The sequence below is a fragment of the Aulonocara sp. 'chitande type north' Nkhata Bay genome, linkage group LG14 (genome assembly GCF_057382095.1).
Source record: "Aulonocara sp. 'chitande type north' Nkhata Bay isolate Kocher_YH1m ecotype deep benthic linkage group LG14, A_spYH_male_GT1.1, whole genome shotgun sequence".
Taxonomy (NCBI): Eukaryota; Metazoa; Chordata; class Actinopteri; order Cichliformes; family Cichlidae; genus Aulonocara; species Aulonocara sp. 'chitande type north' Nkhata Bay.
Window position 1 is genome coordinate 1,628,448 of NC_141357.1, and position 11,519 is coordinate 1,639,966.

Genomic DNA, 11,519 nt, shown 5'->3' on the forward strand with positions numbered 1-11,519 from the left:
ACAGAATCAACTTTTTGGAGTGCTGCTAGCTAGCTGTAAATTAGCTACAGAACATGTTTATGGCAGTATTTGTTCCTTTGTCTCATCCATGTTGTCATTCTAATAATACTCATACTTGAGCAGAGATAACAGTGTAAGATGTCGATGGTGACCATTCACGTATCCTGAACAACACTTAACACGGCAGTGAGTTAGTGCTGTAGCAGATGCTCCAGCTGTGTTCAAACGTGTATGAAACACAATCCTGTAACTCAGCCGATAAAAAAGAATGACCTCGCAAATATATTATTACCTGATACGTCACAGCTTTTAACATCCACCTGATCTTGGATTCCCGTCTTGTTTCTTTAGACATATGCAATACACATGCGGGATGTGATTCGTAAGGTGGAGCGGGACTACAAGCTGACCACCCAGAACAACACAGTGGAATACGTGCTGAAAGGCCTGGAGCCTGGAGGGCGATACAGCATCTCTGTGCGCCTGCGAAACATGAGCAAGGAGGCCAGCTTCACCCTCAGCACAGGTATAACTGTGTGACTTCAAAACTCACAAACTCTTCAGTCACTGATCAACCGCCAACTTGTCCTAATCCAAGGAGGTTGTCCTCATATTCTTGCTCTAGTGTGACTGAGCTGTGACTGCCAACAGCCATGTGAGCATCGTGGAGTATAAATGGAGTACATCACAAACAAACCAGAAACACACACTTACAAACTGTAACCTCACTGATGTTTTTAGCCTGTGATTTGTAAATGACCAAAGCTTCTGTTTGGATGGAAACTGTTACTGTTACAGAAGTGCATATCGGCTCTAGTTAACACTGACTGTTCAAAGGCCTGTTTGAAATCAGACAGAAACACGTTGACTGGCCTGAAATAGTAATGCAGATGTGATTCAACTGTAAATAGATGTCTAATTGTTCCTTTTGAATACGTTTAGTTTCATTAAAAATAAAAACATTAGCAATAAAGAAAGAACTCTACATTAAACACATTTATAGCTGAATTTGACTGATAGCTTGTTGCTGTTGTTTTTTAAATAAGGAGTAGTGATCACAGTAATCTCAGTACTGTGATCACTTTGACACAGTGTCTGTTCTTTTTCTCCCGTCACACACACAGAGAGCTGCAGCAGCCGGCGTTGTGCATGTTTCAAATCTAAATATTCTTTTACCAACTAGATGAACTCATTTAATCATCTGGCTGACTGATTGCACGCATCCCTAAATATGATGTCTTATGTCGCTTCGTGCAGAGCAGATTCTACTCCCCTGTGCTTACTTTTCATAAACTCTGCGTTTCCTGTGCTCGTAGTTCCTCTTGCGGCGCCTGAAGCCCTGAAATTTTTGACGGAGAAGGATCACATATATCTCTTCTGGAAGAGCCTGGCTGTCCGAGAGAAGGGCTTCAATGAGAGCAGGGTGAGATACCTACAGCTAACCACTGCTTTTGAAACCAAATGTCAGTGACTGTGAGTGATAATAATGTGAGAGGTGCCACTGTTCTTACAGCAGAATGAGCTTTTCCAAGTGTTGATTTATGCTCTGCTCTTCTGCTGCTGTGGTGCTCCTCTGCCTGCTGGGGGCGCTGTTCACAGGGGTACGAAGTGCGTGTGTTTGACAGCGTGACCAACAAGACGTCGTCCCTGGGAAACACCACAGACACCTTCTTCAGGATCAGCAGCCTGCTGGTGGGACACAACTACACGTTCTCTGTCCAGGCTCGCTGCCTGCTCAACGGGCAGCTGTGCGGGGAGCCTGCAGTGCTGCTCTATAACCAGCTCATAGGTACCGCCCACACTCACCTGATGAACATTAAAGCTGTGTTGTTGCCATTCACATCTTTTCCACGTGTAGCGTCATTAAAGAATGAATCAAAAGAAACCCTGAATCTGACAGTCTCGAGCTGCTTGAGGCACTCACCCGCTTTTTAGCATTAAATTCAGTTTGATGCTGTCATTGTTTTTAATAAAAATCACTACAAAAAAAGGTTCAAATGAATTAAAGTTATCCACAAATGTGAGTTTAAGTTGTTTGATTAGGAGCCATTTAGGAGCATAACGGCTCCTAAATCCTGGGCTGTTAGCAGCGCCTTCATGCAGCCCAGAGAAACCTAACAGTATTCCAGGGATTACAAACACTTCATTTCTTTTCTGTAAATGCTTTTTCCCCTCCTGCACAGGGACCAGCGATGCATCCCGCAGCGAGGCCCACTCAGGCGACACAGCGGCCGTGGTGGTTCCCGTCCTCTTCCTGCTGCTGCTGGCTGTTTGCGGCGGATTGGTGGTTCTCTACCTCCGACACCGGCGGCTGCAGAACAATTTTACCGCCTTTGCCAACTCCCACTACAACTCTCGGCTCGGCTCGGCCATCTTCTCCTCCGGGGATGAACTGGGTAATTATTTCTTATCGATTCGAGAAACGAGACACGAATTGGAAAACGAGGTTTTTTATAAAGGTCGTTTACATTTTAGGTTGGCGGAGGGATACATGTTTTTAATCACCTGCCACGAAGTTTCACCTTTCTGTTCAGTTTGGCATGACCTTTGACCCTAGCAGTTCAGCATGGTTGCAATAGAAGAGTCAGCCTGCCCCACCCTATGAAGCTGGTATAGCTAGCTCACACGCTGCTAAGCTGGACCTAGCTTCCTGCTCTGACTGCAATAAAAACGTGGCCCAATGTGAAAAATGACCATAATTCTGACTTGAATTCTTACCTCAGTACGTGAGTTTCTCATTGGCTGCTTGCAGATGTTCACCATACTGAACTTCTTCTAAAGTGAAACAGCCAATAAAGCAGGGCGCATTGCCGTATGGCTGCTGTACTAGCGTGCAGTCGGGTCCACTTCTCTCTGGCGTGTTGACGTTTGAACAAATTGATTCCAACAGCCACGAAGCCACGAAGCTTTCTAAACACGCATTTTCCCTTTGTTAACAGGTGATGACGACGAAGATGCTCCCATGATCAGCGGCTTCTCAGACGACGTTCCCATGGTTATCGCATAGCGTGGCGTCCCCGTCGCCCATTTCTCTCTGTTCCCTTCTTTCCTCTCCTTCAACCCTTTAGTCCCCTTCGCTCTCCGTCAGCAGTGCGGCACGATGGAGCGCAGAGCCACCGGGCGGAAGCTCGCCACCACCCCAAAGTCATCTGTAGGAATCCACCCCAATTAGCAGAAAAACGTCAAGAAAAAATGGAAATGTGTAAAGAGAGAGAAATATTTTTCAAATGTACATTGCACTTTTTTTGGATGCGCAATAACTTATTTTTTATAATGTTAAAAATATATACGGGGGTCAAAAAAGGAGCGGGAGGAAAAGGTGGACGCTGGAGCAAACTGTGAAGGATTTGAGTTTGTGGAGCTCGTCAGGGAAAGCGTGACCCTGTCGCAAACTCGCCGTCCATAGGAGGCGTCCATTGCTTAAAGCCAAAATAAGCATCCCGAGGCTGGAATATAGAATGCAAAAAACACACATTTAAACACACAAACATATAGACTTACGCTGTATACACAATGTTTAAACATATTTTGGTAAGAGTACAGTTTGTCCTGTGGCGGTAGATGTGACGCTGGTGCCCTGTGAGAGGAGCTAACTGTGGATCGTGGTTCCTGTTTGTCCTGTTGACGGATCGGGACGCACACAGGTGACTGGTGGCATCACGTAGGTACACTCTTCTTTTCCACCAGCAGCACCGTGTTATGTCAGTAGAGGCGGCACGCGATTGGACGATTCCTGGCTTTGACACCCTCCCATCCTGCTAGCATCGCCGAGATCACCTGAATGAATTTGTAAATATCGGCTTTTAAAATGTCCTCTTCTTGTGATGCTGCACCACGTCGTTTGGTAAAATTGAGTTCTTTTGTGTTTCGTTTGTGTTGTTCAGGACCGCGATTTATTGTCCGCAGCATTTTGCCATAGCTGTAGTGCTCAAGGAAGCGTGTTTGGGGTTCTCAGGGAACTGTGTCGGAGCAGACACCAGCCCATCACCGCGGCCGTGGCTGAGGCAGCGCCGTCCGTCTGCTGAATACCTACAGAAAAGTCCGAAGAGGTACCGGGCCGGCCGTGGGCACAGACTGCTGTGAGTGAGAGTCGGGCTCACTTTGTATCTCGTCGTTTTATTGTTCATTTGGCATCTTTTTAGAGAGAACTGTGTCCCTGTGGGTGGTCCCACACAGTCATAGTGGATTTTATCATGAGAAAATAAAACAGTCCATTCAGGGAAAGTTTGCAGAGCTTCACGTCCGACAGCCTGGCGTTGCATCAGGGGCAGAAAGTATATATGGATGCGTTAAATATTGTGCTCCCGCCCTCCTCGCCTGACTGTGCCGCAGTCGGTTAGCAGACGTCGGCGTGTTGCCGTGGAGCCGATGGTGTTCTTTTTTTTGTTGACCTCACTCATTTTGTTCGTAAAGACGTCTTCATGAATGTATTATGTATGGTCCCAGCTCGTTATGCTACTGTCCCCACCTGTGAAGTCAGTGCACACACGCTGCTCTTCGCCCCCCTGCAGTGGGAAACAGCCTTTATGTCTCTGCATGCAAACTGCAGCTGTTCTGAAACCTTCCCATTCACTGACCCAGAGCGACAAACCGATGTTTCCTTTCGTCATCTCGTCCCTGGCTCGGATCATCAAACGGTGTCTGTGCTGACATTTTTCCTCAAGACTCGAGCTTGATTTCACGCAGCTCTGCGTCCTGTTCATGAGGCACTTTGTTCCGTTTCTTGGCCTTAACGACAGATTTTCTGGCATCGATGCTGTTTTTTGCTCTGTGGACTCGGTGTTCTCTGGTTTCTCTGTTTTGCCACATAATGCCTTATTAGAACACGTTAGGTTTCTATGTAATTTATGGTAAATGGTAAATGGCCTGTATTTATATAGCGCTTTACTAGTCCCTAAGGACCCCAAAGCGCTTTACACAACCATTCACACACACATTCACACACTGGTGATGGCAGCTACACTGTAGCCACAGCCACCCTGGGGCGCACTGACAGAGGCGAGGCTGCCGGACACTGGCGCCACCGGGCCCTCTGACCACCACCAGTAGGCAACGGGTGAAGTGTCTTGCCCAAGGACACAACGACCGAGTCTGTCCAAGCCGGGGCTCGAACCGGCAACCTTCCAATTACAAGGCGAACTCCCAACTCTTGAGCCACGATCGCCCCAATTTACTGTTTGTACAGTGGAACACAAGTGCACACGTATGCATACAGTCACACGCACGCACGCACGCACACTTGACCCGCATGCAAGGCTGAGGAGTAATTCACTGTTAGGGCATTTGGTTAATTTTGTCAGATCACTGCTCCTTTGCGCCGCGAGACGGCCTCTTAGTGTTTTAGTCCGGTTTCACTCATGTACAGTCTTCTTATTGGTTGTTATGTGCCCGATTGCTTCTCACTTCTTTTAAAGTGGACTCTCGTGAAATAGTTTGCTTCCAAATGTCATTCGGCGACGACTTTGACCATGTTGGAAGATGTTAATGTCTTGCTTGCTCGTGTTGGAGATTGCGAGGAAAGTCAAATGTTTTGAAAACATTGTGAGCTGTTTCAAAAAAGAAAAAAATAAACTTGCTGAAAATGAAACTGTGGCCGAGTTTCTTTCAGTGCAACAAACCTGTGGACTGTTATTAAAACACATCATGTTCTCCAGCTGCGCTGCACGTGTGACTGTATTCACTGGTGAGGCATTTTAAATGTTCACAGGCGAAGTGAGGAGCACTGATTATCTCTTGATCGTGGCGCCTTGTAGTGGGTGGGATGTGTTAGGGAGCGAGTGAGCACGGTGTCCTCACAGTAGATATTAGAAGCAGGGGAAAGCATAAGGACAGTAGTGCTGTAGCTCAAAGAGTTTGGTTGCTGCAGACCAGTCAGGGTGCCTGTGCTGACCGCTGCCCACCACCGAAACCACCAATGATACAATACAATACAACTTTATTTGTATAGCACATTTAAAACCAGAGGTAGCTAAAGTGCTTCACATAATCCAATAAAACAATAGTAAAGTACAAAGGCAGATAAGCTAGCAGGTGGGAGGCACTGATTAAACAAGCACAGTACGCAGATAAGCAAGCACGACTTAACGATGAAAACAATAAAACAATATAAGCAAAAGAGAGGAAAGGGGAGGGCAAGAAAGTACACTTAAAAGGCCTGCTCTAGGAGGCCGGGGAGGCTGAGCTAAAAGGTGGGATTTCAGTCTGGATCGAGTCAGATGTGCGAATAGCATGAGGGAGGTTATTCCAGAGGTTAGGTGCGACTGAAGCAAAGGCACGGTCACCTCTGGTTTTCAGCCGTGACCCAGGTTGCACCAAAAGCAATTGGTCAGAAGATCTCAGTGTTCTAAGTAAGTAAGTAAAATTTATTTATATAGCGCTTTTCACAGATAAAAATCACAAAGTGCTTTACAACACAGGAAATGGGAATATAAAAACAATATAACAGTAAATAAAACAATGTAAAACAATAAAACAATAAAAACAGCATAAGAAGAAATTAATCAAATGCTTTTCTAAATAAAAATGTCTTCAGCTGTTTCTTAAAAGAATCAATGGAGTCCGTGCAGCGAAGAGACAGTGGGAGAGAATCCCACAGCCGTGGTGCCACCGTCTGAAAGGCCCGATCACCACGAGTTTTAAAACGAGTGCGCGGTACCACCAGCAGTCTCTGATCTAATGACCTTAAAGCCCGAGAAGATGTATGTGGTTTCAGCAGGTCAGATAAATATTGAGGAGCTTGACCATGCAGGGCCCTAAAGGTTAGAACTAAAATTTTAAAATGAAACCTAATATTTACAGGCAACCAGTGAAGGCAGGCCAAGACTGGAGTGATATGCGATCTTCTCTTGGTGCCTGTTAAGAGACGTGCTGCAGCCTTCTGCACAGTCTGAAGACGATTTAAGGCTGATTTGTTAAAACAAGTAAAAAGGCCGTTACAATAGTCTAAACGAGAAGAAATAAAAGCATGAATAATCATCTCAAGTTCAAGCTTTGATACCATTAGTCTGAGTTTAGAAATATTCCGTAAATGATAAAAACAGCTGCTTAGAGTGCTGCTCGAGCGACATCGAGCTGTCAGACATGACACCGAGATTTCTAAGGCTTGATTTTACAGAAGGGTCTAAGAAGCTGATATGCTGTCTAATTTCTGGGACCATGTGGTCTGGAGCAATAATTAGAGTTTCTGTTTTATCAGTTTAGTTGGAGAAAATACTACTGGGAGTATACACGCTAAGGAGAGCAATAAGGTAGCTGGGTGCGATGTTATGGTTTTATAAGTAAGCAGTAGGATTTTAAAATCAATGCAGTATTTAATTGGAGGCCAGTGAGAATTGGGGTGATAGACTCAAACCTACTAGTACCAGTTAGAAGGCGAGCCGCTGCGTGTTGGGTGAATTGCAATCTATGAAGAAGGGCAGAATGAAGCCCAGTGTATAGGAAGTTGCAATAGTCTAACCTGGATGTGACAAAGGCATGGATAAGCTTTTCTAGATCCTCACGTGGTAAGTATGGCATGGCCTTAGAGATTAAACAAAGTTGATAGAAACAAGATTTAATCACAGAGGACACATGCCGTCCAGGTAAACACCCAAATTACTCGCAGAATCGGAAAGATAATCAGCAAAGGGCCCGAGGACACCAGTTGGATGGGCTCCAGGGGTGTGACTGTCAAAGATTATAATTCCCGTTTTCTTGTCATTAAGGATGCGGGAATTGCTCTTTAGCTTCACTTATACACTCGAAGAAGCGAAGCATCGAGGAAGTTTCTTCCTCACTCAATTCAAAATAAATTTGGATGTCATCTGCGTAGCAATGATAAGAGAGTTTGTAGTTTTCAATAATACGACCAAGGTGTAACATATATAGAGAATATGATGACCAATGATCAGCATCAGAACTGGACCATGGAGCAATGGGAGAAGGTGGCCTGGTCTGATTAGTCACCGTGCATGTGTCGCTTACCCGGGGAACACCTGGCACCAGGAGCATTGTGGGTAGAAGGCAGTGTGATGCTTCGGGGATGATACTTTGACACGTAGCACCTACCTGAGCATCTTTGCAGCAATCAGAGAATGGGGCCGCTGTCAGAAAGGGATGGACATGGTTAACAACAGCGCTCAGGTTGGCATTTAAATGATGCTCAGTTAATGTTGCAACGTCGCACCAGCAGCAACCAGCCAAGTGTCTCAGCAGAACTTGAGACTCGTCTGACCAGCAAAGGTTTTCTAATCTTTTGTTGCCCAGTTTGTGCCAAATGGGCTCAGTTTCCTCCAGACTGGAGTAGATCTGGAGTAGATTTTTCTATGAGTCTGTGGTGGCCAGTGCGATCCTCTATGCTGTTGCATGCTGGGGGAGCAGGCTGAGGGTCGCAGATGCCAACAGACTTAATAAACTGATCCGTAAGGCCAGCAATGTTGTGGGGATGGAGCTGGACTCCCTCAAGGTGGTGTCGGAGAGGCGGATGCTGTCCAAGATAAAGACAATGTTGGATAACACCTCCCACCCACTCCATGACATGCTGGTCAGTCACAGGAGCTCGTTCAGTGAGAGACTGAGATTACCGAAAAGCACCACTGAACGACACAGGAAATCATTCCTGCCTGTGGCCATCTCCCTGTACAACGCATCCACTTAACACACTGTTTGCTGCTACAACTACACATGTTTCTTTTCCAACTATTTATTTATGAGTGACTTATGTATGTATGTATGTATATATATGTATATATTGTACTATTCTTAGTTAGCGTATTGTCTGTCTTGTCTTAATGTTGGTTTAAAATGGAGCACTGTAACAAAAAATAATTTCCCCCAGGGATCAATAAAGTATTCTGATTCTGATTCTGATTCTGATCTCAGTGTGGTCTCCTGCTGCTGTAGCCTCTCTGCTTCAGGGTCTGACGTGTTGTGCATCACTCGAGATGATCGTGCAGGAAAATCCCAGCAGAGCTGCAGCTTCTGAAATACTCAGGCTAACTTATGTGGCACCGACAACCATGGCACGAAGTCGCTTAAACTTTCTGCTCAGTTTAAATGTTAGCAGGTCATCTTGACCTGTCTGTGTGCCTAAATGTGTTGAATTGCTGTCGTGTGATTGGCTGATTACATATTTGTGTTAATAAGCAGTCAAACAGATGTACCAGCTGATGAGTGTATATTATTCATTTTTGATTTCAAAGGGACAGTTTAAATTAGTCCAAATATAAAACATGAAACTGATGTACTGCACATACGCTTATAGCTATTGTTAATTTCCAGCCGTTGGCCCTTGTTGGGCTTACGTTCACAGCACACAACATTATAAGACTCAGTTACATGAAACCAAAATACAGCATGAATACAATTACAATTAATAAACAATGTAAAAAAAATTAAAATGACTACAGCTCTGATTTAGCTTTAACCAACCTTTGACCTTCAGTGTAATGGATTTAATATCTGTAATCAGTCTGTTCCACAGATGGCAGGCTTTATGGAAAATGCTGATTGTCCAAATTTAGAGTTGCATATGATATTTTACAGCTGCCGTTCAACATAATCTACTTAAATGATTTACATGATCGTTTCTGTTGAAGGCCCTATTTCAGCACAGCAATGAGCTGATGTGTAGAAATACTGCAGTATGAAAGTTGTCCGATCAATAATCAATAAAGATGTAACAGAACAGTCGGCCTGCTGGTGTTTCCTCACTGAACCAAAGAGTGAAGACATGAGAAAATGTTTCAGTTAAATGAAAATCACCATGTGAAGTAACATTTAAGAATGCTATCATATATGGACAGATGTTATGGTAACATACAGCTGTACAGTGCAGCAAAGCAATCAAAGATCCAAAGCTTGTCCAGGAAAGCCAAACAGGGTCAAAATTGTCAACAGGACTGACGGGAAGCACGGACTCAGGCGATAATTCTCAGTGAGTTCACCGTTACAACTAACACGTTACGTTACACACAGTCATCTGCTCCACTGCTCAAACGAACATATTGATCAGAGAAGCTTTAATGTCAGTTTTCTGGGTGGAAACATGACTAAGAGCTGAGAGGATTACTGAACAACACAAGTGACTCAGCGATGGCTTCTGGCTAACTTTCCAGTCCAGTCCTTTGTTTTAGAACAAAGACGTGTCTGTATTGATTCCCGTAATTGAAAAGAAAAGCACAGCAATACACGACTGTCCACAGTGTTCACATCTGACAGGCCTATCACTTGGGACAGATAACGTTTTAGTCATCGCACAAAGTTCAGAGTGAACTCTTGAACTGTTCAACTTTTAACCAAAGAAGCTCAAGTTATTAGAGACAAGTGAACACAGAAACAGACCTTTTATTCTTCATCACTCGGAAATCTGGTGACTTCAGACAGACCCACAACTTATCTTTGGCAGAAATGCCAGTGACTGTTGGCATGGTGCGGACGAACGGGCCGATTTAATAAGTAGTTTACACAGACTTAACAGTTAATTGATTTTAAAGCCAAACCTAAAAAACGTCTTTATGACTTGCAAACCTCTTCGTGATGAACACTCACATCTGTCACTGTGGGTTGCAGCCTGCTAAAATGCCACTCAAACTATAGACTGTAGAGAAAAGATGGATGTAGCTTCTGGGCTGAAAGAGTGAAGTCACTGCAGGAATCACTGTGTTCCTGTTAAAGGCCACTTCTGTGGTTGTAAAAAGAAAACAGGCTGTATGGAAATCTATGAGGAAAAGACATCTGCTCTCGGATCGATTACCCCAGGAAACAGTTTCCAGATGTAGTATACTTGCATTTATGCAGCACTTTCCTACTGAATACAATATTATTAATTATCGTCCCCCATTAGAGACACAACCAGAGTTTAGCCAATGAGTGTGCAGCGTCTCTTGGTTTTGCAGTCTGATCTGAATGACTTCTCAAAAAGGCCCAGCCTTAACACTGCACACATCTGCCAACTTTGAAACAGAGAAGAAGGATGATTGTCTTTCAGGAACAGATGGATTTTCTCAAATAACTGATAAACTGAAACCATGAACCCTTTTAATGATAACTTTTCATATTTGGATTTAAGCTTATATGTTAAACGTAAACATTTCTTTTTCATTTCCTATGTGTAACTGATTTTTAAGCAATGCTTTGACAGTTGTTCTGCAGAACAATGTTACTGCCGAGAGCAGCACCTTATCTACCCAACACAGACTCACCGTTTGGAGGTGGAGGTCAGGACTGCTCAAAAACTGCAAGGCAAACTGCTGGATAAAAGGAACTCGCATAAAACCACCGGACCTCTTCACAGCCCAGTCGACTCAGTGTGGAGGTCGCAGATGAGACTGTTAATGCTGCTGGCACTGGAGCTGAAGCTGGGCTATGCTCATCTCATCGGGCCCCTTAGACGGGCCTCAGGTTGCTGAGGAACAAGCACACACCTCAGCTCTGTGTGTGTGTGCAGTGTCAGGGACAACCACCAGGGGGCAGGAGTGACTCTGCAGCAGCTCTGTCGTTAGTTTTAAAATGCATTTCATTCAGTCTGTTGCCTCGAAGTC

At 44.6% G+C, this 11,519-nt stretch overlaps 1 protein-coding gene across 2 annotated transcripts in view; it reads left to right on the forward strand.

Moving 5' to 3' along the window:
* Positions 1–6,051, forward strand: part of sorl1 (sortilin-related receptor, L(DLR class) A repeats containing) — a 91,769-nt gene extending 85,718 nt beyond the window's left edge. For both annotated transcript variants that reach the window (XM_086260541.1, XM_086260540.1), the window contains exons 44-48: positions 352–526; positions 1,317–1,423; positions 1,600–1,789; positions 2,184–2,396; positions 2,940–6,051. In XM_086260541.1, the coding sequence (XP_086116667.1) occupies positions 352–526; positions 1,317–1,423; positions 1,600–1,789; positions 2,184–2,396; positions 2,940–3,007 (753 nt within the window). In that variant the 3' untranslated portion in view covers positions 3,008–6,051. The remainder of the gene's footprint in view (positions 1–351; positions 527–1,316; positions 1,424–1,599; positions 1,790–2,183; positions 2,397–2,939) is intronic.
* The last annotated feature ends 5,468 nt before the right edge of the window (positions 6,052–11,519 follow it).